This window comes from Salmo salar, chromosome 15 (genome assembly GCF_965601325.2).
Source record: "Salmo salar chromosome 15, fSalSal1, whole genome shotgun sequence".
NCBI classification, from domain to species: Eukaryota; Metazoa; Chordata; class Actinopteri; order Salmoniformes; family Salmonidae; genus Salmo; species Salmo salar.
In genome coordinates, this window is record NC_138305.1 from 81708241 (window position 1) to 81734682 (window position 26442).

Below are 26442 nucleotides of genomic sequence, written 5' to 3' on the forward strand. Positions count from 1 at the left end.
ATGAGGAGAGAGAGACTCAACAAATACAGTAAAGAGCTGCTGTTTTTATGAGTAAGTTTAAGTTGTTATTCAGTACTGTTAACACATTTACACCATAAAATGCACGTTCTCCCTACTTCCACTCACGCTATAACCAGCACTGCAGCTGCAATGAATGAGTATAGCAAAGTTTTACGATAAGCTTGCGTTGTTATTATTAGTGGCGTGTGTCTTTTTTAACTTTCTCTGGTCATAGGAGTAACATGAATTGGTGCGTGAGGCAGAAATAATGCAGTGCGACTTGAAATTCACCAATAGCTGGAAGACTGTCCCCTTTCCTCAGTGGAGGCAGAGAGAGTGGAGGCAGCCTCACCGCTGCTCCCTCCTTCCCCTCAGACTGACCATGAGATGCAGGCCATCAGTCCAGTAAAAAGTAATATACAAATGATCTATTACCAGTGTGATCATTTACCAAATGTTTTAACATATAATGTCAAAATGGTCTGAGAAGAACAACATTGGCAGGGCAATTCAAGCATAGCCAATATGCAGTGATAATGTATTGGGCCTAAAGCCTACTACACAAACCTCATTGCTAGGGAACTGTATTTCATTGTTCATGTTGCATAGGCTTACGTTATTTAAGTCATGTTTTAGCTGTAGAGCTCGGTTTGCATTTTGACTCAAAGTGATCTTGACTCGGTTGGTGACCAGAGCCGCCAGATCCCTCACTTAGTCAAGTATTTCCTTTATTTTGGCAGTTACCTGTACATGCACAATGTAAAACACAAGTTACTCAAATTATGACTACTGAATTTCAATTAAAGAGGACATAAAAAAACATTATAGTTTAAGTGTAGGACTAAGGTAAACATACTTTTTCTTAAGGTCTTGATAGGTTCATCATGCCATCTACCAAAGCCTGTACAGTAGTACAGTGGAATATTTTAGCACAAAGGGGAATTAAAATGGAATAGAAAAGTAAACTAAACAAATGTATGGATCATCATTACTGTGTAACGTATATTTTTTCTCTCTCTCTCTTCTCTGAGACAAAAATAATGAGAGCAAGCAATGTGAACCTCCCTAGAAAAAATCTTAATTCTCTACAAGAAGATACATTTCATAATAGAAAGAAATCGAACATTCTAGATCCACTTCTTGTTCTTGAGCTAGGAGGCAGACGTCGGAATAGCAGTTGCGCACGCGCAGAGGTTCGCCACTTAGTAACGGAGGCCGAGCTCTCCGAGTGTGGACGAGAAACAAACTGCGTTGGCTGAGAAGCACGTTGCTCCAAGGAAGGACTTGCAAGTGAAGTAGGCTTCATCCACGAGAAGAAACAACAAGGAGCTCGAGGTAAGCGTCTAGTTTCTTTGTAATGTAAGTATGTATCATGTATTACACAATGTATAATTTAAATGTTAAACTACAATGACATGTGTTTTGGTGGCAGACATGATTCTTCTGTGGATATTAAACTTGTCCGCACGCGTGCGGAATGTTCTGTTTCATGATGGAGTATTGTTAGCTAATCTAACGTTTTACTAGTTACAGCAAAATCATTTGTTTAGGTTAAAGTTGCTCAACTCAAGTGAAGCATCGAATTGCATTGATTTTTGTTTGCGGCATGTTGCAACTCTTCTTCAGATATGGAGAGTTTTCTGTGTGTTCCCGAGCCGTGGTTAATTGCTTACTCCGCAACTAGACAGTACAGCAGAAGCAGGTCTACAAGGCCCGGGCAAAGTAAATGGCTAATTGACAGCGGCTGCGTCCTATGAAATGTCTATCTTCGTATCTGTCATCAGCTTCTACCCAATGAGCTTATTCGACATCGGGGGCAGCTGCATTAGCAAACCGCGGAGACTAGCTTTTTGTTTTTACATAATTATATGGTTTTCACTGTTTCACATAATTACGTGATGAGGTTAACGTTAGTGAAGAAAGCGTTATTTGTAAAGGAAAAAAAAAATTGTGCGGCCGTTCTGTCGACGTTGCATGCACGTTTCATCCGCGAGCTTGTTGAGTCAGATAATTATATAATCTTATCTGTCGCTGTTTTTGATAACTCAGATTTATTAAAACACGCTATTTAACGTCATCTTAAATGCGAAGTATAATTTCATTTTTAATTTTTTTCTCACCAAATGGATTTTGTTAGAGTTTCTGAGAATGTAAACAACATTGGAACTCATTGTGCGCCATTTGCGTTACTTTTGTCAGGCATGTTCTGTCTATCACTCAATGCTGCGCATGTCATAAAAATCTACAGAGGCCTATCATGGCCAGTTTTGGAGTGATTTGCTGCTTTATAAATACTAGCAGAATGTTGTTACTTTCTATTCCTCAAAATTAATTTTATTCCGGTCATGTCAATGCTTAAAATGGCTAAGCATCATTCATGCACACATTCAAATCAGTGTCAGAATTTGCTATACAGTATTGGTCTCCAACTGAAGGTGTCAGTTGTACCGAAAAAAGGAAATCCAACAGTCAGTAGACCCACTGTGGGTGTTATGAAAGTATTGTTTATGCTAAAATTAAACCAAGTAGCTTTTCATTATAGATGTTATATTGGATTGTTTAAACTATTTCCCTGCTGACATGAGAGGAGGATTTTATTTTTTGTTGTTGATGTTGAAGCCTATCAACTGGCATTCTCCACTATTTATGGCCTGATTGCACAACCATCTTCCTCTTGCTGAAATAAGGTCTAGTCGGCATCTTTGGGAAAATATATTTGATTTGATGACTTCGAAATGAAAATGATTTTGATTTTGTGCAGCAGTTGAATGGGGTATTCAGAGTCTCAAATGAAGAGTAACAGATAAGTGCTGTTTTAGTTCTCTGCTGACAGTATCATCTGAGACCGGACAGACATTCCCAGACTCAATTGAGTCAATAAGGCTGCGTTTATACAGGCAGCCCAATTTTGACCTCCCCCCCCCAATAATTTGACTTTTGACCAATCAGATCTTTTCACATCCGATCGTTTTCAGAGCTAATCTGATTGGTCCAAAGACCAATTAGTGAAAAAAGATCAGAATTGGGCTACCTGACAAGCGCAGCCAAATGCATGCTTTAGTTCTGCTTATAACCCCAGTAACACCTTGATCACACTGACAGCGTCATTGTGTTTTGATACACCAGAAGTACATTCATTTCCAATGGAATGCTGCGTTTGCCTTGCAGTGCATACGTTAGATTTATCGAACCTTTGCGTAGACGGCTTGACAGAAATAGTAGTAAGAGGTGATTGTTGAACTTTTGTTGCACACACATCCAGATGATGCTGTGTACCATTTTGCCCAATGATGTTGTAGGTGTGATCAAGGCGTAAGCAGTGTCAAATTACACTTTAGCTAATAGCATGGGAGTACTGTGTTATTTTGGAGGAATAGCTGTGATCAGCACTTTTACCCTATGTGTTGTGCTGTTAAAAATTGGAGAAGAAAGTTGCTGTTGGGGTAGTAGTTAGGAATGTGCATCTTTCCCTTTCAAGATGCTTATCTAGAAACATGGGCTCCGATGCCATACAATAACGATACGTTTTAGTTTGAAATGATTCAGTACGATTCGATGCACTAGGGCTGGGCAGTATACTGTATCTACCGGTATTGATGCACGGACCGGTTTGGGTTTTTACTTCACCTTCTATAACAGTATTTGAGTGTTTGGTTTGTTAAATGTGATACGGCATGTGTAACGTCCATTTTTATAGTTTACTTTGCTACTTTGAGTCATTTCTCTCTGCTCGCTTTCCACACAGACCTAGCCCCGCCCCCGTCACTCAAGGAGTGCATTTGTTCCTCGACCACGAAACACTTGCGCTCAGTCTGTATGGTCAATGCTGCACATGCAACAATGTTGATAACAATGCTCTTTTCCTTTAGTTTTTTAATATACATCCACTAGTGTTTTATAATTACACTATTTGTTACATCTACAAAAAATAGTTGGTCTTTTCTTGCAAAGTTGGGCTTAAATCGTGTTAGCTGCTAATCGCTAGTTAGTTAGCTGGCTGGCTAGCTAGCTAATAAATGTACTGAGTCAGAGCAAAGGTAACTAGCTAAACAACCAGATAATACCAGTGATGGTGTAAACCTAAATCAGCATGTTTGTGCAACCGTATCTTCTAAATCAAAGAGGAATATGCAAAGCATAAGTATGTTAGCGTCATGAAATAGCTAAGGGAACATTCAATGTAGCCAAAGATTATAGGAAACACTTATCAACACTTTGGTTCCTACCCTGCCACAGTAACTCCTCCCTGGCATTTTAATTTGTTGTCATGTCAAACACAGTGCCCATTATTATACACTGTGCCCACATATTCTAACTATAGAATTAGAATAATCATTCTATTTCCATGATTCCAACAGTTCACCAAGGTGTTTTGCTCTAAATCTCAAGTCAAATCAAAATTGCAACATTTGGTAAAAAACAAGGCCTAGATCGTTTGCCCATATCGTGCAGCCCTACGTGGCAGTGAGGAAACGATCTCAAATGAGTGCAGGAAATGGAGAAATTGAAAATACTGAATTATTTTTTGTTGAATTGAACAGTAGCAGTAGCCTGTTGTTTTGTCTCCCCACTTTGGTTCTGAAATCACCATCACCCACTAATGAACTGGTCATTTTGTCAGATTAATTGTTTGAGCTAGTAATGTATCAATAGTTATTGTTTACAAATTAGCTATGACATGGGCAGTGAATATAGATAGCACAATTTTGGATTTCATCCCCATCTCAAAATCGAATGTTTGTGACCGGTTGAACGTTTTTACGGAGAGCTTCTCTTCTCCTCTCACTGCGGCCATGAAGTGCGCTTCGCAAAAGTGATTGTTCTTTATGGAATTATCAACTTTACACTATGTATAAAAAAACGACTTTATTTAACTTTAAAGAAAAACTATTGCTGTTGGTGAACCTGAACAATCAAAATAACATCTATTTTAATCCCTGTTCAGCAGATGGCCTACATCCAAATCAGAATTGTCTCCAGTAGCACATTTTTATTCCAGTAAAACACAATTTTCTACAGCGCATAGATAACAACCTAGCAAATTACATAGGCTTTATTAGAGTCGCAACCTAAAGTCACCCAAGCCATTTTAGCATTTGAATGCTGAAGGTGCAGCATAGATGTGCAAGATCAGGAACAGGCCGCCTACCTTGCTTTGGTCAGCATGTGAAAACTGGGCACTGTTTGACTAGGCTACTGATATTGCCTGTGGTTGTTTGGCAAGCATGCAACATCGCTTGTAGATCAATGACTGTCAATGCAGTTACATCAGGCCATGCTCCAGGATGACATGCCTGAGGGGGCATTTTAAATCCATGGGGGTGGTGCAACTAGTATTGCTTTAGAGCCTTAACCTCTATGGGCTAGCGTCCCACCTACTCAACAGCCAGTGTAATCCCGTGGCGCGTTATTCAAATACCTTAGAAATGCAAAACCTTCAATTTTTCAAAAATATGACTATTTTACACCATTTTAAAGATAAGACTCTCGTTAATCTAACCACACTGTCCGATTTCAAAAAGGCTTTACAACGAAAGCAAAACATTAGATTATGTCAGCAGAGTACCCAGACAGAAATAATCAGACACCCATTTTTCAAGCTAGCATATAATGTCACATAAACCCAAACCACAGCTAAATGTAGCACTAACCTTTGATCTTCATCAGATGACAACCCTAGGACATTATGTTATACAATACATGCATGTTTTGTTCAATCAAGTTCATATTTATATCAAAAACCAGCTTTTTACATTAGCATGTGACTAGCATTCCCACCGAACACTGCCGGTGAATTTACTAAATTACTCACGATAAACGTTCACAAAAAGCATAACAATTATTTTAAGAATTATAGATACAGAACTCCTCTATGCACTCGATATGTCCGATTTTAAAATAGCTTTTCGGTGAAAGCACATTTTGCAATATTCTCAGTAGAAAGCCCGGCATCACAGGGCTAGCTATTTAGACACCCAGCAAGTTTAGCACTCATCAAAGTCAGATTTACTATAAGAAAAATGTTATTACCTTTGCTGTCTTCGTCAGAATGCACTCCCAGGACTTCTACTTCAATAACAAATGTTGGTTTGGTCCAAAATAATCCATCGTTATATCCAAACAGCGGCGTTTTGTTCGTGCGTTCAAGACAATATCCGAAAGGGTAAATAAGGGTGGCGAGCATGGTGCAATTCTTGACAAAAAAATTCTAAATATTCCATTACCGTACTTCGAAGCATGTCAACCGCTGTTTAAAATAAATTTTTATGCCATTTTTCTCATAAAAAAAGCGATAATATTCCGACCGGGAATCTGCGTTTAGGTAAACAGACAAAAGAAAAGAAAGCATTCGGTCGACTCGGGCACGCGCCTAAGCCCATAGTACTCTGAGCGGCCACTTGCCAAAAGCGATAAAGTGTTTCAGCCAGAGGCTGCCTCGATATCGTTCAGCTTTTTCCCGGGCTCTGAGAGCCTATGGGAGCCGTAGGAAGTGTCACGTTATTGCAAAGATCCTCAGTCTTCAATAAAAAGAGCCAAGATGAAACACTACTTCTCAGACAGGCCACTTCCTGCATGAAATCTTCTCAGGTTTTGGCCTGCCATATGAGTTGTGTTATACTCACAGACACCATTCAAACAGTTTTAGAAACTTTAGGGTGTTTTCTATCCAAAGCCAATAATTATATGCATATTCTAGTTACTGGGCAGGAGTAGTAACCAGATTAAATCAGGTACGTTTTTTATCCGGCTGTGTCAATACTGCCCCCTAGCCCTAACAGGTTAACAACATAAGGTATATTGTCCTACTGCTGTTCAAATGTACAATAATGTACAGTGCATTTGGAAAGTATTCAGACCCCTTCACTTTTTCCACATTTTATGTTATGGCCTTATTCTAAAATTTATTAAATTAATGTTTTTCTCATCAATCTACACACAGAACCCCATAATGACAAAGGGAAAACAGGTTTTATACATTTTAGCAAATGTATAAAAAATAGCAAATACCTTATTTACATAAGTATTCAGACCCTTTGCTATGAGACTCAACATTTGAGCTCCAGTGCATCCTGTTTCCATTGATCATCCTTGAGATGTTTCTACTACTTGATTGGTGTCCACCTGTGGTAAATTCAATTGATTGGAAATGATTTGGAAAAGCACACACCTGTCTATATAAGGTCCCACAGTTGACAGTGCATGTCAGAGCAAAAACCAAGCCATGAGGTCGAAGGAATTGTCCATAGAGCTCCAAGACAGGATTGTGTCATCCAAAACATTTCTATAGCATTAAAGGTCCCAAAGAACACAGTGGCCTCCATCATTCTTAAATGGAAGAAGTTTGGAACCACCTAGACTTTTCCTAGAGCTGGCCGCCCGGCCAAACTGAGCAATTGGGGGAGAAGGGCCTTGGTCAGGGAGGTGACCAAGAACCCGGTGGCCGCTCTGACAGAGCTCCAGAGTTCTTCTGTGGAGATGGGAGAACCTTCCAGAAGGACAACCGTCTCTGCAGCACTCTACCAATCAGGCCTTTATCATAGAGTGGCCAGACAGAAGATACTCCTCATTAAAGGGCACATGACAGTCCGCTTGGAGTTTGCCAAAAGGCACCTGAAGGACTCTGACCATGAGAAACAAGATTCTCTGATTTGATGATGCTAAGATTGAACTCTTTGGCCTGAATGCCAAGCATCATGTCTGGAGGAAACCTGGCACCATCCTACGGTGAAGCATGGTGTTGGCAGCATCATGCTGTGGGGATGTTTTTCAGAGGCAGGGACTTCAGGATCGAGTGGAAAGATTAACGGCGCAAAGTACAGAGATCCTTGATGAAAACCTTATCCAGAGCGCTCAGGACTTGAGACTGGAGCGAAGGTTCACCTTACAGCAGGACAACGACTCTAAGCACACAACCAAGATAACGCAAGTCTTTGAATGACCTTGAGTGGCCCAGCCAGAGCCCAGACTTGAACCCGATCAAACATCTCTGGAGGGACCTGAAATAGCCCTGCAGCAACGCTTCCCATCCAACCTGACAGAGCTTGAGAGGATCTGTGGAGAAGAATGGGAGAAACTCTCCAAATACAGGTGTGCCAAGCTTATAGTGTCATACCCAAGAAGACTAGCAGCGATTACAGCCTAAGGTGCTTCAACAAAGTACTGAGTAAAGGGTCTGAATTCTTATGTAAATGTAATATTTCAGTTTATTTTTTTATTAATCTGCAAAACGTTCTAAACCAGTTTTTGCATTGTTATTGTGTGTAGATTAATGAGTGGGGGGGAAAAAAACATAAATTTCAGAATAAGGCTGTAATGTGAAAATGTGAAGGTGTCTGAATACTTTCTGAATGCACTGTACACAACTGTCATTTTGCACACGAAAGCACATGATAGGAAGGTCACGTGACCTGCAAGCGCAATGGTCAGAAGACTCTGAAGCTCCTGCTGACAATTCCTCATTCTATATTTTATTCAGGTTATCTACTTCAACTATTTATACTTTCTAGTTTAAAAGTCGGTGGAAATGTCTGGGGTCAAGAACAAATGGGTTCGCCTACCAAAATGGCAACCTCAACGCTACAAGTTACTACTGATGCTAGCTTTAACAATGCCATTTCGCTAGCTTTAGCTGAACAACAAGACCGGATGGAGGCGGTGGTTCAACGTGCTGTTGGTGCAGCAATTCAAGGAGTAAGGGAACAAGTTGCTACCTTGCAAGATAAGTTGGACACCCACATGGGATCAGTTTGAGCGCTAAGAGAAAAGGTGGATCGCATTCAGACTGAGGCAAGGGGTCTAAAAAGGGATGTGAACCTCTGGACTTTGGAACTTGAGAAGATGCGGTTCAAAATGGTGTCGTTTGAGGATCAACACAGACACAACGTGAGGGTCTCTGGGATTGCTACAAACCGGGAGAGAGGTGATGCAATTGCTTTCCTGCAAGAAATCCTTCCCAAATGGATTCCGTCACTTGGTGGTACTACGATTCAAATGGAATGGGTCCACAGGGTCTACAACCAAAATGCAAAGGACAACCCCCAGACCATGGTCTTCAATGTTTTCAGATACCAAGACAACATTCTACAAGGAGCCTGTAAAGCAAGAAAAATGCGACCATCCAAGATGCCTGGAGAACCATACCTTGTTATGCGGACTACAGTACCTTCACAAATCAGCGAAGAAAAGCATTTGCAGATGTCCAGAGGGAATTGTACTCGTAGGGCATACCCTCTTTTCTTCCACCCTGCAACTTACTTTCAATGGTGAGCAGCTCTCCTTCACCTCGGCAAAAGAGGCAGTGGAGTTTCAGAAATGTCTTCCCGGCGACAGGTCTACAGGCTCCCCCACAAAGAGTGCTTTCCGTTACGGAAGTCCAGGAAGGGCCTGGACAGCAGTATGCAACTGGGCACTAAAGATGCAGCTAACCGGCTAGCTAACGTTTAGTTGACTACTCGACTTTTATCCATCTTTGTTTTGGACAGGAACTTCTGAGTACCGGGACTGAATAAAATCTATTCCAATCAGGTTATCCAAACAAAACAACTAAAAAGTAGAAAAATGAAAGGCGATATAGTCAAGAGAAATTACACTTGAAGCTGTGAAGCCAAACTTGAAAACAGAACAGTTGTTTAGGGAAATGGGGACACATTAAGTGATTAACGTTAATCACCCCAAAAGCTAGCAACATCAATCTCTACTAATCACGTTAACTTCAACATACCTCCATTTAAATATCGTTGAAATGTTAGGTAGTCCGAAGATTGCTGCAAATCCATGAGTTCAAACAGTGAAAACATGACCATATTTTATTATAATACAATAATAAATTACATCAAATAATGCGTCCAAAATAAAGTCAACATGTTGAACCAGCCTCCAGCTCCGCTAGCCAGCCGATGTTAATCCTGGAGCTAAGGATTAATTGATGCACTCCCATCTTAAACATTTGAATCAGGGACCGATGCGTATTGGCGAACTGTTCCATCACAATTAGTAGTTCTATGTAATTACGAGACACCAGTCAGCAGGTTTACTGAGACTGAAGGACCAGGGAGATGAATGCTCTGCTAGATTGGGGTGCTGGATGGCAGTACATGCAGAACTGATTTCAACCATTAGTCAGACACCTGTTGATTTCTGAATTGGCCCTAGTGACTTGGATGATCAACAGACGTATAGTAGGTTTTCAGTTGAGTGATGTCAGCAAATGGTGCTTCAAAGATGGGGTGTCTTCATAACTCCAGACTGTTCTTGCTTTCCTGTCGAAATTATACAATGTGCTGGTGTGGCAATGAGCTTCCTGCAGTTGTCATGGCCAGTTCATGTGGAGATTTGACATAATGCTAGTCTCTTGTTTTGATGTTCTTCTGCTGTTCTACAGGTAGGCCTTGAATGTGTCCATAATGACCAAGACTCCTCCCGATAGAAGAGGGATCACCTTTGAGGTGGGAGCACAACTGGAGGCTCGTGACAACCTGAAGAACTGGTCAGTGTCATTTCCAACTGTCTGGCCAGGTTTCTAATGTTCATGTCCTATTGTTCTTGTCTACCATGATCAGTCTTACTGAACATCCTAACTCTCTACTGCTCAGGTACCAGGCCAGCATAGAGAAGATAGACTATGAGGACGAGAAGGTTCTGATCCACTACCGTCAGTGGAGCCACCGCTATGACGAGTGGTTTGACTGGACCAGCCCCTACCTGAGGCCCCTGGATAGGATCCAGTTGAGGAGAGAGGGTCTGCAGGACAAACGGCCCAGCCCGGTGAGGGACTAGTACTCTTTTATTTTATTTTTTTTCACCTTTATTTAACCAGGTAGGCAAGTTGAGAACAAGTTCTCATTTACAATTGCGACCTGGCATAATGTTACCCTGTTACTCTGACATAATGTTACCCTAGACCCGGCTCGTGGGAAGTGACAAAGATCTCTTATAGGACCAGGACACGCATAATAATATAATAGTAATAATTTTGCTCTTATTTAGCCATCTTACATATAAAACCTTAGTTGTTCATTAAAAATGGTAAATAACTCACCACAGGTTAATGAGAAGGGTGTGCTTCAAAGGATGCACTTTACTCTGCAATGTTGTATTGGAGAGAGTCTCCGTCTTAAATAATTTTCCACACATAGTCTGTGCCTGTACTTAGTTTTCATGCTCGTGAGGGCTGAGAATCCACTCTCACATAGGTATGTGGTTGCAAAGGGCATCAGTGTCTTAACAGCGCAATTTGCCAAGGCAATAAACTCTGAGCGCAGCCCTATCCAGAAATCTGGCAGTGGCTTCAGATTTAAATTCAAATTCACAGAATCACTTGTTGCAATTTCGATGAGGCTCTCTTGTTCAGGTATCGGTAAGTGGACTGGAGGCAGGGCATGAAAGGGATAACGAATCCAGTTTGTCGTCCATTTCGGTAAAGCACCTGCGTAATTGCGCACCCAGCTCACTTAGGTGCTTCGCTATATCACATTTGACATTGTCCGTAAGCTTGTTCATTTGCACACAAATCATACAATGATGGAAAGACCTGTCTGTTGTCCTTGTTAATGCAGACAGAAAACTGTCAGACAAGTGAAAATGATGGTTAGTAAAGAGAACTTTAACTTCATTAGGGTAGGGGGCACTATTTTCACCTCTGGATGAAAAGCGTGCCCAAAATAAACTGCCTGCTATAATTGGTAGATTTGGATAGAAAACACTCTAAAGTTTCCAAAACTGTTAAAATAATGTCTGAGTATAGCAGAACTGATATGGCAGGCGAAAACCTGATAAAAATCCATCCAGGAAGGATTTTTTTTATTTTTGTAGCATTCTATTGAATGCCATTACACTATCCATTGACTTAGGACTCAAATTGAACTTTCCATGGCTTTCTATGGCTTCCACTAGATGTCAACAGTCTTTAGAAATAGTTTCAGGCTTGTATTCTGAAAAAAGAGGGAATAAGACCACTTTGAATGAGTGGACCATTCAGTGTCCCAGAGGTTTTTCATGCACGCGACCGAGAGCACACCTTTCTTATTTTACTTTTATATTGACGAAGCTTTTGTCCGGTTGAAATGTTATTGATTATTATGACTAAAAACAACCTGAGATTGATTATAAACATCGTTTGACATGTTTCTACGAACTTTAATGATACTTTTGGATTTTTCGTCTGTCTGTTGAGCCTGTGGATTACTGAACAAAACGCGTGAACAAAACTGAGGTTTTTGGATATAAAGAGGGACTTTATCGAACAAAACACACATTTATTGAGTAAATGGGATTCTTGTGAGTGCAACCATACAAAGATCATCAAAGGTAAGTGATTAATTTTATCACCATTTCTGACTTGTGTAACTCCTCTACTTGGCTGGTAACTGTTTGTAATGCTTTGTCTGCTGGGTGTTGTTCTCAGATAATCGCATGGTATGCTTACGCCGTAAAGCCTTTTTGACACCGTGGTTGGATTAACAAGAAGTTAATCTTTAAACTGATGTATAACACTTGTATGTTTTTATGAATTTTTATAATGAGTATTTCTGTTTTTGAATTTGGCGCTCTGCAATTTCACTGGATGTTGGCCAGGTGGGACAGTAGCGTCCCACACCCCCTAGAGAGGTTCAGCTCGTTTCTCAATTCAAAATACTTTGCCCCTTGATAACCAGTGTATGTTGTGAAAATGTTACATGGTCGCTGCCCATGTCATTGAATAATGCAGAAAATACACGAGAGTTCAGGAGCCTTGCTTTAAAAAATGTAACCATTTTCACTGTAGTGTCCAAAACGTCTTTCAAGCAGTCAGGCATTCCCTTGGCAGCAAGAGCCTCTCTCTGGATGCTGCAGTGTACCCAAGTGGTGTCGGGAGCAACTGCTTGCACATGCATTACAGCTCCACTATGTCTCCCTGTCATGGCTTTTGAGCAATCAGTTCAGATACCAACACATTTTAACCACAAGTCCATTTGATGTCACAAAGTTGTCCAAGTACTTTAAAAATACCCATTCATGTTGTCCTGGTTTCCGGTGGTTTGCAGAAGGGGATATCTTCCTTAATTGACCCCCCCCCCCCCCCCCCCCCCCGTCGTCAGGCCCGCCACGTCTGACTAATCCAGCTGTAACGCATATCATTTACTACCTTGTATGCGAAGAAGTAATTATTTCAAAACATCTCCAGCCATGTCACTGATGCGTTGTGAAACAGTGTTGTTTGATGAAGGCATAGTCTGTATAGTTTTTTGGGGCCTCTTCCTGGAAGCAGGAAGAATTAAATCCTCCACAATAGTATGGGGCTTGCCTGTCCTAGCCACTCGGTAGCTCACAATATAAGATGCTTCTAGCCCCTTATTAATGGTATATGTTGCTTTTATATAAGTCTTACTACTTGAAAGTCGTCTTAAAATCTTGCTCAAACTTCCATGGCTTAATTTTCTAATTGTAATGTTTTGTTTCTAAATGTCTGCGCAAGAATGAAGGTTTCCCGCGAGGGTGTAACGGTTAATGTGATTGGATGTTAATTATTTGACTAGGCTACCTGTATTTGACATTGTTATTTTTCTTAACACTAGATGGCTTAATTTTATTTTGGGCAGTGAAACGAGGCTACTCAGGCGAGGGGGGGGGGGGGAACCTCACCCAAATGTATAGCCCCATTGGAAAATATAAATGTACTGTTTGAAAATGGGAATTTTTTTTTTTTTTTTTTTTGCGTACCCCCGACGGCATTGCGCGTACCCCAGTTTGGGAATACCTGCCTTAGACGATATCCAGACGTTAACGCAGAAAGCCTATGATTAGACAATGACCACACAGTCTGGTTGAACTTCATGACTTTGAATATCAGATGAGTGTATAACTTTTCTTTCCCTTACAGGTGTTTCGGGTGAATGAGAAAGTCTTGGCCTGTTGGGTAGACTGCCGCTACTATCCTGCTAAGGTTCTGGAAGTCAAAAGAGATGGTGGGTCCTACACTTCTACTGGACAGAATCAATTGTTCAATCAGAAATGCATTACATTCTAGTTACATTGGGTAAACATTCTGACCACGTTTGTGTTCTCTCTTCAGCTTCCTACACTGTGAAGTTTTTCGATGGAGTAGTCAAGACTCTTAAGCCAACTAAAGTAAAGCCATATAAGAAAGAGGTGAGAGCTCCATGTGATTGTTAGTTCATGGTGTAAGAGGATGGTTGACGGGGTTACCTTACAGTTTTATGTCTCAATGTGAATAGAATGGGAAGGCCAGGGAGAGGGACAGTACTCAAAGTGAGCAGAGCAGTGGAAAAGAGGAGAACGGGAAAGCCCTGAGCGATGAATCCAAAAGCGGCTCTTCAGACCTCGATGGAGAGAGCAACGGAGAGGAAAAGGAGAGAAGAGAAGACGGAGAGGAAAAAACGCTGAATGGCAACTTTGAGACCTGTGGACAGAAAGGGAACCTAAACGGTGAAGAGGGGGAAAGGGGGGCAGGAGGAGGGAAGAGGGAAGGGCCACAAGCCAAAGAAAATGGGCAGGTTGTCCAAACTAAAAAGGAAGATGTGAATGTAGAAGGGGAGCGAGTGATGCGCAGTACCAAACAGCAGGGGAAGAAGAAAGAAGAGTGTGCATCGGGACAGAGTCCCCAGCTGCCCAGGGGGAACCGGTACCGACCCTCTGAAGGTATGTAAGTTACTGTAAGGCTTTGACAGTGAAACAATGGAAAACTCCTTAAACATTTCAGAATCATTAGATTGAAATTGAAAGTGTCCCATGGTTGTGCTTAAGTCTTAATGGGAAAGGAAAGATGATAGCTTGGCTTATGGCTTCGCTTTTGTGAAGAACCAGAAAGTTAAATTGAATCGTTGCTTAGAGCGTATTAGGACAGGTTCAGTATCTTGTTGCTTGATGGTTAAGTGGATGAAGTCAACAATGAGGGGAGAATAATGTCTGTCTCACTGACCTTTCGGTTCTTGTTGTTTACAGAAAGTCAACGTGAACTGAGGAAGAGGAGGGTGTCTCTTGTACAAATGCCACCACCAAAGAGGAGACGGCCAGACACAAGTAAGGGCCTGCATCTAATCTATGACTTGTTGCTTGTTACTGACATTCAAAGCCCTGTGTGTCCTTCGTTTATAACTCCTGTCCTCTCTGCCCTTCCCTCTCCAGACAGAAGCAGCCAGTCTCAGCAAGCAGGATCAGATTCCGTCCCAGCGTCCCCAGCATTAACTCCAGACCAGACGAACACCCAGACACCCACAGACGCTGGTATCGAAGCCCCATCAGATATAGGTAAATAAGATGGAGATGAATATGCTCATAAATAAGACAAGACAAAAGGCGGGTATTTAGGAGACTTCTTGAGCTGTCCTAACAACTTCTGACTATTTGAATACGGGTCGGAGTGCTGATCTGGGATACATTTAGCTTTTTAGATAATAATGAGTACCATAACATGAACGGGGGGACCTGATCCTAGATCAGCACTCAGACTGAGGCGCTTTATGAATACAGGCCCAGCTCTTACATTGAGATGTGAGATGAAACTTATTTTTATATCTGTCAACTCAGTGCCAAAAAAAGCTACTGTTGATATATTGTATGTCTCTTTACAGAATCAATATTGAAACGCCAAGTCCATCTGCCTACCACCCACAAGTACAGCAGAGAGCCATGTGAGTACAGCCTCATTATCACACACACACACACAACTTCCATTAAATGACATGTTGTTCCTTGTATCTCTACCTTAGTGTATCGAGTCATCAAAAACCAGCCGCCCCCAATCCTCTCCATTGAACTGGACCACAACCCCTTCAAGTGCAAGGCCCCTGGCTGTCTGAAGTCCTTCCGGAAGGCTTCTCTCCTGCACTACCACGTCAAGTACTACCATGCAGACAGCGAGCACGCCTCTGAGTGCAGCATGCAAACCCGAGCCTCAGAGAAGCAGGTTGGCTCTCAGGAGACACCCAGGAGGAGACGCACCATGTCAGGTTCTATACGTGAGTAGTAGCACTCCGCCCCAGGGATCAACAAACATCATACCACAGTTACTGTTGAAGTCGGAAGTTTACATACACTTAGGTTGGGGTCCTTAAAACTCGTTTTTCAACCACTCCACAAATGTCTTGTTAACCTGTTATGGATAGGGGGCAGTATTTTCACGGCCAGATAAAAAACGTACCCGATTTAATCTGATTATTACTCCTGCCCAGAAACTAGAATATGCATATAATTATTAGCTTTGGATAGAAAACACTCAAGTTTCTAAAACTGTTTGAATGGTGTCTGTGAGTATAACAGAACTCATTTGGCAGGCCAAAACCTGAGAAGATTCTGTACAGGAAGTACCCTGTCTGACCATTTCTTGGCCTTCTTGATTATCTCTATCCAATACAGGGGATCTCTGCTGTTACGTGACACTTCCTACGGCTCCCATGGGCTTTCAGAAGGCGGCAAAAAGCTGAATCGTGGCTTTGCAGGCCCTGGCTGAAAAACATTAGCGCATTTTGATAGTGGTCGTACAGAGACTGGCGCGCGCGTGCACGAGGCGACCCCATGTTTTTATTCTTTCGTCTTTGAACGTAAACAACGACTCCCGGTCGGAATATTATCGCTTTTTTATGAGAAAAATGGCATAAAAATGTATTTTAAACAGCGGTTGACATGCTTCGAAGTACGGTAATGGAATATTTAGAATTTTTTTTGTCACGAAATGCGTCGGGCGCGTAACCCTTCGTCACCCTTGGATAGTGTCTTGAACGCACGAACAAAACGCCGCTATTTGGATATAACTATGGATTATTTGGAACCAAACTAACATTTGTTATTGAAGTAGCAGTCTTGGGAGTGCATTCTGACGAAGAACACCAAAGGTAATCAAACTTTTCTAATAGTAAATCGGAGTTTGGTCAGGGCTAAACTTGGTGGGTGTCTAAATAGCTAGCCCTGTGATGCCGGGCTATCTACTCAGAATATTGCAAAATGTGCTTTCACCGAAAAGCTATTTTAAAATCGGACACCTCGATTGCACAAAGGAGTTCTGTATCTATAATTCTTAAAAAAATGTATGTATTTTGTCAACGTTTATCATGAGTAATTTAGTAAATTCACTGGAAGTTTGCGGGGGGTATGCTAGTTCTGAACGTCACATGCTAATGTAAAATGCTGGTTTTTGGATATAAATATGAACTTGATTGAACAAAACATGCATGTATTGTATAACATAATGTCCTAGGGTTGTCATCTGATGAAGATCATCAAAGGTTAGTGCTGCATTTAGCTGTGGTTTTGGTTTATGTGACATTATATGCTAGCTTGAAAAATGGGTGTCTGATTATTTCTGGCTGGGTACTCTGCTGACATAATCTAATGTTTTGCTTTCGCTGTAAAGCCTTTTTGAAATCGGACAGTGTGGTTAGATAAAGGAGAGTCTTGTCTTTAAAATGGTGTAAAATAGTCATATGTTTGAAAAATGGAAGTTTTGGTTTTTTTGAGGAATTTGTAATTCGCGCCACGCCTATCATTGGATATTGGAGCAGGTGTTCCGCTAGCGGAACGTCTAGATGTAAGAGGTTAACAAACTATAGTTTTGGCAAGTCGGTTAGGACATCTACTTTGTGCATGACACAAGTAACTTTTCCAACAATTGTTTACAGACAGATTATTTCACTTATAATTCGCTGTATCACAATGCCAGTGGGCCTGAAATTGACATACACTAAGTTGACTGTGCCTTTTTTAAACAGCTTGGAAAATTCCAGAAAATTATGTCATGGCTTTAGAACCTTCTGATAGGCTTATTGAATTATTTGAGTCAATTGGAGGTGTACCTGTGGATGTATTTCAAGGCCTACCTTCAAACTCGGTGCCTTTGCTTGACATCATGAAAAATCAAAAGAAATCAGCCAATACCTCAAATGATATGTAGACCTCCACAAGTCTGGTTCATCCTTGGGAGCAATTTCCAAGCGCCTGAAGGTACCATGTTCATCTGTACAAACAATAGTACGCAAGTATAAACACCATGGGACCACGCAGCCCTCATACCGCTCAGGAAGGAGAAACGTTCTGTCTCCTAGAGATGAACGTACTTTGGTGCGAAAAATGCAAATCAATCCCAGAACAACAGCAAAGGACCTTGTAAAGATGCTGGAGGAAACCGGTACAAAAGTATCTATATCCACAGTGAAGCGAGTCCTATATTGACATAACCTGAAAGGCCGCTCAGCAAGGAAGAAGCCACTGCTCCAAAACCGCCATAAAAAAGCCAGACTACAGTTTGCAACTGCACATAAGGACAAAGATTGTACTTTTTTGGAGAAACTGGTCTGATGAAAGAAAAATTGAACTGTTTGGTCATAATGACCATTTATGTTTGGAGGAAAAAGGGGGAGGCTTGCAAGCCGAAGAACACCATCCCAACCGTGAAGCAGCACCATGTTTGCTGCAGGAGGGACTGGTGCACTTCACAAAATAGATGGCATCATGAGGGATCAAAATTATGTGGATATATTGAAGCAACATCTCAAGACATCAGTCAGGAAGTTGAATCTTGGTCGCAAATGGGTCTTCCAAATGGACAATGACCCCAAGCATACTTCCAAAGTTGTGTCAAAATGGCTTAACCTCTTACATCTAGACGTTCCGCTAGCGGAACACCTGCTCCAATATCCAATGATGGGCGTGGCGCGAAATACAAACTCCTCTAAAATCCGAAAACTTCCATTTTTCAAACATATGACTATTTTACAGCATTTTAAAGACTACTCTCGTTAATCTAACCACATTGTCCGATTTCAAAAAGGCTTTACAGCGAAAGCAAAACATTAGATTATGTCAGCAGAGTACCAAGCCAGAAATAATCAGACACCCATTTTTCAAGCTAGCATATAATGTCACAAAAAACAAAACCACAGCTAAATGCAGCACTAACCTTTAATCTTCATCAGATGACAACCCTAGGACATTATGTTATACAATGCATGCATGTTTTGTTCAATCAACTTCATATTTATATCAAAAACCAGCTTTTTTACATTAGCATGTGACGTTCAGAACTAGCATACCCCCCGCAAACATCCGGTGAATTTACTAAATTACTCACGATAAACGTTCACAAAAAACATAACAATTATTTTAAGAATTATAGATACAGAACTCCTCTATGCACTCGATATGTCCGATTTTTAAAATAGCTTTTCGGTGAAAGCACATTTTGCAATATTCTCAGTAGATAGCCCAGCCATCACGGCTAGCCATTTAGACACCGACCAAGTTTAGCCCTGACCAAACTCCGATTTACTATTACAAAAGTTTGATTACCTTTGTTGTCTTCGTCAGAATGCACTCCCAGGACTGCTACTTCAATAACAAATGTTGGTTTGGTCCAAAATAATCCATAGTTATATCCAAATAGCGCCGTTTTGTTCGTGCGTTCAAGACACTATCCCAAGTGTAAATAAGGGTCACGAGCATGGCGCAATTCGTGACAAAAGATTTCTAAATATTCCATTACCGTACTTCGAAGCATGTCAACCGCTGTTTAAAATCAATTTTTATGCCATTTTTCTCGTAAAAAAGCGATAATATTCCGACCGGGAATCTGCGTTTAGGTAAACAGAGGAAAGAAAACAAAGCATTCGGTCGACGCGGGCACGCGCCTGAGTCTCACAGTACTGTAACCAGCCACTACCCAAACGCGCTACTTTTTTTCAACCAGAGCCTGCAAAGCCACGATTCAGCTTTTTGCCGCCTTCTGAGAGCCTATGGGAGCCGTAGGAAGTGTCACGTTATAGCAGAGATCCTCAGTCTTCAATAAACAGAGGCAAGAAGAACGACACCTTGTCAGACAGGCCACTTCCTGCATGAAATCTTCTCAGGTTTTGGCCTGCCAAATGAGTTCTGTTATACTCAGACACCATTCAAACAGTTTTAGAAACTTTGGAGTGTTTTCTATCCAAAGCTAATAATTATATGCATATTCTAGTTTCTGGGCAGGAGTAATAATCAGATTAAATCGGGTACGTTTTTTTTCCGGCTGTGAAAATACTGCCCCCTAGCCATAACAGGTTAAGGACAACAAAGACAAGGTATTGCAGTGGCCATCACAAAGCCCTAACCCCAATCCTAGAACATTTTGTGGGCAGAACTGAAAAAGCGTGTGTGAGCAAGGAGGCCTACAAACCTGACTCCGTTACACCAGCTCTGTCAGGAGGAATGGGCCAAAATTCACCCAATTTATGGTGGGAAGCTTGTGGAAGGCTACCTGAAATATTTGACCCAAGTGAAACAATTTTAAAGGCAATGCTACCAAATACTAATTGTGTGTATGCAAACTTCTGCCCACTGGGAATGTGATGAAAGAAATAAAAGCTGATATAAAGCATTCTCTCTGCTATTATTCTGACATTTCACATTCTTAAAATAAAGTGGTGATCTTAACTGACCTAAGGCAGGGAATTTTTACTAGTTTTTCACAATTCCTGACATTTAATCCTGAGTTGAAATGTATTTGGCTAAGGTGTATGTAAACTTCCAACTTCAACTTTACATTATTAACTGACCCAGTTGCTTGTGTGCTGTATATCCATGCATGAACACTAGATGCATCACATTTTCTCTCCTCTTCTGTGCATTGCTCCACTGTACCACAGACTCTCCCCTGGGTGACAGACAGGCTGCTAATGGGATGAACCGTCATCGTCGGAGATCACTGAGTGAGAAAAGGAAGGAGAACCAGCAAATCAACAGCAGACCCCATGAAGAAAGAGAATGGAGCGCCTGTGAAACAGGTGAGGGACATTTTATCTCCAATTTTACCATCGTTCTTGACTGCGAATATCAACTTGGGTGTTGAACTACTTTTTATATCCCTGCTTTGCTTACTCAGTTATTTCTGTTTACTTCAGGGGAAAAGATTAGAGAGAAGACGGAAAGAGACTTCCTCCTCAATAAACAGAAGAAAATGAAGAAGACAGGGATGTCCAAGTCAGGTAAAATGTTGTTGACAGAATGAGTGTGTCTGGAGTCTGCCTTTATCAGTTGAGAGTACTTCTTTAGTGGAATCTGATTTGCCTAAATCTGTCTGCCTTTAGAAAGCTGGCCACATTCTAACAAAAAATATATTTGCTATGTAATGCTCAGTTAATGTTCCAGATGATTCAGTATTCCACATGAGCTTTGAATGTACTGACCCAGTCTCAAACCTGCATATGCTTTCCCCCTGACAGAGAATACGAATGGTGAGGAGAACATAGGCATCTCCTTACTTAACTCTACTCAGTCCAATCCGAATCTGGTTTCCAAATTCTCCCTCTTGCACAAACACAAGTTATCTTACGACTCAAGCCCAGAACACATCACAGATCAGGTGCAAGAGGACGGTGGGTACCAAGACCTTACATCTTCTTTATACTCCTCACTCTGTCCTTTTTGCTTTATTCAGGTTAGCTATTATTCACTATCCTCCTTCCTCTCCACTCAGGCTTGAAGTGGTATCATCATGTTTTAGGGCACTGGTGTTGTCCTATAATAATCAGCTAATTTAAAATCTTTTAAAATGTTAGCCTGTGTCAAACTTCAAATGCTTGGCATATTTGTTTTGGCTCCACTCAAAATCTGACAATTTTGTCAACTAAACATGGTTTTGCTTTCGACCCTCTGAATAGATGAAAGTGATTGGTCCACAGTCAGCGCTGAGTGGAGTGACGAGTACATGGAGCTGGATGTGACCACTCCCATGTCAGAACAGAATGTATCCATGGTGACCAAGGGCTCTGACATGGTGCGCTGTGTCTGTGAGGTGGAGGAGGAGAATGATTTCATGATTCAGGTGAGGCTCACCGAGACTCACTTTTAGTCACAGAAGAACCTTTAACACAACACTGTTTTGTTGCTTTTTGTTTTTCACGTGTTTTTGCCATTGCATAATCATATGTGAAGTGACAATGTCCTGTCCCTCTCTTAGTGTGATGAATGTCTGTGCTGGCAGCATGGCACCTGCATGGGCCTCTTTGAGCACAATGTGCCTGACACTTATAACTGCTACATTTGCAGAGACCCACCAGGTAATCACACTGTAAACACCTCAATGTAGTATTAGATCTCCAATGGGTTTCCGTTCTTTGACAGTGTACACGAACGTGTATCTTGCCTGTTCTCTCAGCCCAGAGACCGAGCCAGCGTTACTGGTACGACAGGGATTGGCTGAGCAGTGGTCACATGTATGGCCTGTCTTTCCTGGATGAGAACTACTCCCACCAGAACAGGAAGAAGTTAATGGCCACTCACCAGCTCCTGGGTGACGTTCACCATGTCTTTGAGGTGCTCAACGGCCTGCAGCTTAAGATGAGCATCCTCCAGTGAGTACTATGGAAGTTACTGCAAATACTTCCCAAATATGTAATGTTTCACCATTTTGGGTGTGATTTGGTTCTTGAATGATCCATCTTCAGTTGCTGTGAATTAGCCCTCACCTCTCTATCGTCCTCTACAGGACTCAGACACACTCTGACCTGAAGCTGTGGCGCCAGCCCTGGAAGCAGGAGGAGAAGCTTGGTATGAGCCGCAGTATGGCGACCAGCAGGGCCCCTTCGCCTGCAGCCAACGACAGAGAGGTGGGCGACGCGCTGAAGGCAATGTCAGTCTCCGCCCCCTCTGGGAAGGCCAAAAGGGTTCAGATGAGCCCAACATCCTTCCAGGACTCAAACGCTTCCTACATCAGCAGTGAGCACTGCTACCAGAAACCGCGAGCGTACTACCCAGCGGTGGAGCAGAGGCTCGTGGTGGAGACACGGGGAGGCTCTGAGCTGGAGGACAGCCTGAGGAGCACAGAGAACCTGCTCGAGCTGGAGCAACGCTATGGTGGCCCACTGGACCCAGACAGAGCCAAACTGTACCCCAGCTCCCTGCTGCAGGACCGGGCCAAGATTCACCCCATTACCCTACAACCAGACAAGGTTTGTACTCTTTCTCTAAAATGATTGTATAGTGAGAAACAAGTGGTGAAGAGATGCAAGCTAAAGTAGCTGGATTTATGACAAACCAGTTTCCATGTGACTTAGATGGCATGTTTTGTTCTTTTTCCAGGGTCTGGATCTGTATAAGAAGCTGTATGTGGGTTGGGAGAGTGAAGTAGAAGTGAAGACTGAAGAGGCTGAGCCCAGCCCAGACATAAAGCCAGACCCAGAAAAAGACAATGTGCTGCATCATCAGTGGCAGATCAACCTTTTGGATCACATAGAGGCCATGCAGAACCAAGTCACACACAGGATGGACCTCATTGAGAAAGAGCTGGATGGTGAGACTTACGCCACACAGATTCTTCTTTATAAAGATACAAAAAAAAAATCCTGTCGAAGAAAGATACATTTCTCATGGATGTAAGGTTTATAGAACTCTTATTTCTCGCTCTTTCGGTCTCCCCTTTTTCTTTTCTTCTACCTCCTGCTCCTTCTGACGATTTATCTGCAGTGTTGGAGAGTTGGCTTGACTACACAGGGGAACTGGAGCCTCCTGACCCGTTGACCCGGCTGCCTCAGCTCAAACACCGTATCAGACAGATGCTCACAGACCTGGGCACGGTGCAGCAGATCTCCCTCTGCTCCTCCAAAACATGAGGGCGCCACTGAGCTCAGCACTTCACCACAGACAGCAGGGCGTAAGCAAGCAATGCTACAGTACAAACGGTTGTTTAGTAGGTTACAGGGACAGAACCGGCTACTACTGATCATTCTAGAATCAACAATCTAAAATGCATGGCATCTTGCAACAGTGATACAGGATAGATTGGACTACTTTTCTGAAATGAAAGAAAAATATGAACATAACAATGTTCAGCGCTTTTGATTGTAAGTTAACCCCTCCTAATGTAGTTCTTGTAAAAATGATTAATACTTGCTTTGTTTTTGCTAAAATAATCTCTGCTTTTTGATTAAAGTCAATGAATGACTTTGCTAAAAGGTTCAAATAAGGTTGAAATGTAGGCCACTATAGGCTTCATTCTACTGTAATTCTATTAAGATTTGTATAACCGTACCAATGTTTGTTCAATGTAAGCAAATAGGATTTGATGTAGATATTTAAGTTTCAAATGCATATTTTGGATCAGGGTTGCAGTTAAATTTCATATTTTTAAATGGCTTAATAATGATGTGTTTTAAGATCATAAAAAAATAAGTATTGAAAAAGAGCGAAAGATCCTTTTTAAAGGGAGGGAAACTATTTTCATATTTGCAAATAAATATTGTCCTGTCTTTTGAACTAGTCCAGAATGTTCTGGAAGTTAAATGTTCCCTTCCTCATAAATATTGATGTAGTACAGTACGAGTTATTCTTTAGAGTACATTGTTTGCAAAAGCGTCAATATTGGCAAACTAGATTTTGTAAATTGTAATATTTTAAGATATTTAGTTGTGATGTTTGACTTCTAACATACAAAAAAGCAATCTTACTGGTTAAGTATCCATATTTCATGTTTTTCCATGTGGGCGCTGTGCTCTTTATATTTATTGTGATTCAGAATTTAATTCATGATTTTGCATTTTTTATTCTTTGTCACACAGTAAGTAATGTGTATGGTGCATAGAGTATAGGACTGTCACAGTATATTTAGTACTGCAATACGCAGTACGTGGCCTGTACACTAGTGACGGATGGGTCAGGTTTTTGTTCACCCGCAATTTCTAAGGACTCATCCGCTATTGCTAATAACCCATCTATAACCACCCGACTGTGGTAATGAGTAAATCTGAGACCTGACCCTAACATGTAACTAGAAAAATGTGTAGGTCCCATTTTCTCTTGAACAATTACATTTTTCTTAAACATTTCTTGATTTATTTATTGAACATTTAGGCCTATTGAATAGTAGCCTAATGTTTTGTAGATTTTTATTTTTCTCCCCCAAACAGTAGCCTAAATTGGCAACTTGCGCAAACTTATGCACTATTGCTCGATTTAAAATAACTTCAACGTAGCCTATAGGTATGAATTACACATTTATGAATTCTTTCTTTGCATGTGAAATGGGTATTGGACATCTGACTTTATTTTGACCCATTTAAGAATTCTTTGTTGTCCCTTACTGTTTGTTTGAATGGTTAATATTTTATTTCAGCTGTACGTTGGCATACAGTGTCAGACTTATCAATGTATGTGTTTTGTTTTTTTATTACTTAGATTGTTTTTCAAGCGTTCTGAGATTTAGCTTTACCCAGAGGCCAACACTAGAATTGTGCTATTTTCCCTTGCAAAAAAAGATTGCCGTTTTTAAACTATTAAAAGTGCAGTAACTACAGTCAACTGTGGTATTTTGGATGTAGTATTTGCAGCATACTGCAATCTTTTTTTCATAAGGGTTTGTTTAAGAAATAATTATTTCAGATTTCCATGCAAGAAAATAAACCAGCTTTATCTAAATTACCTGTTATCTGTATGTTGTTACTCTTGAAATATGGTGGTGAATGAATCAGACTAATACACTATATACAAAGTAAATTAGTGGATTTGGAAATTTCAGCCACACCCGTTGGTGTATTAAATTGAGCACACAGCCATGCAATCTCCGTAGACAAACATTGGCAGTAGAATGGCCTTGCTGAAGAGCTCAGTGACTTTCAACGTGACACTGTCATAGGATGCCACCTTTCCAACAAGTGAGTTCGTCAAATTTCTGCCCTACTAGAGCTCTCTGGTTCAATTGTAGCCGCACACAAGCCTAAGATCACCATGTGCAATGCCAAGCATCAGCTGAAGTGGTGTAAAGCTCACCGCCATTGGACTCTGGACCAGTGAAAACGGTGTTCTCTGTAATGATGAATCACGCTTCACCATCTGGCAGTCCGACAGACTAATCTGGCTTTGGCGAATGCTACCTGCCCCAATGCATAGTGCCAACTGTAAAGTTTGGTGGAGGATGAATAATAGTCTGGGGCTGTTTTTCATGGTTTGGGCTAGGCCCCTTAGTTTCAGTGAAGGGAAATCTTAACACTACAGCATACTATGACATTCTAGATGATTCTGTGTTTCCAACTTTGGCAACAGTTTAGCTAAGGCTTTTTCCTGTTTCAGCATGACAATGCCCCTGTGTATGAAGCGAGGTTTATACATAAATGGTTTGTCGAGTGGAACAACTTGACTGGCCTGCACAGAGCCCTGACCTCAACCCCATCGAACACCTTCGGGATGAATTGGAACCAGTGGAGGCTGCTAAGGGGAGGACGGCTCATAATAATGGGTGGAATGGAGTCAATGGAATGGAACAAACGCATGGAAACCATGTCTTTGACGTGTTTGATGCCATTCCATTGACTTCATTCAATGGGTGGCAGGTAGCCTAGTGGTTAGAGCATTGGACTAGTAACCGGAAGGTTGCAAGATCGAATCCCCGAGCTGACAAGGTAAAAATCTCGAGCTGACAAGGCAGTTAACTCACTGTTCCTAGGCAATCATTGAAAATAAATAAAAAAAATTGTTAACTGACTTGCC

General features: G+C 41.4%; 1 protein-coding gene across 1 annotated transcript; it reads left to right on the plus strand.

Annotated features, from left to right (window-relative positions):
- Nucleotides 1-1193: 1193 nt before the first annotated feature.
- On the plus strand, nucleotides 1194-25374 carry phf20b (PHD finger protein 20, b). The gene is made up of 19 exons (XM_014145894.3): nucleotides 1194-1335; nucleotides 10382-10486; nucleotides 10593-10764; nucleotides 13859-13943; nucleotides 14051-14127; nucleotides 14214-14637; nucleotides 14941-15018; nucleotides 15124-15246; nucleotides 15570-15629; nucleotides 15708-15956; nucleotides 20610-20747; nucleotides 20865-20948; nucleotides 21186-21338; nucleotides 21624-21787; nucleotides 21923-22022; nucleotides 22121-22316; nucleotides 22451-22913; nucleotides 23044-23254; nucleotides 23428-25374. The coding sequence occupies exons 2-19, from the start codon at nucleotides 10404-10406 to the stop codon at nucleotides 23571-23573; spliced, it is 3006 nt and encodes a 1001-aa protein (XP_014001369.3). The 5' UTR covers nucleotides 1194-1335; nucleotides 10382-10403; the 3' UTR covers nucleotides 23574-25374.
- The last annotated feature ends 1068 nt before the right edge of the window (nucleotides 25375-26442 follow it).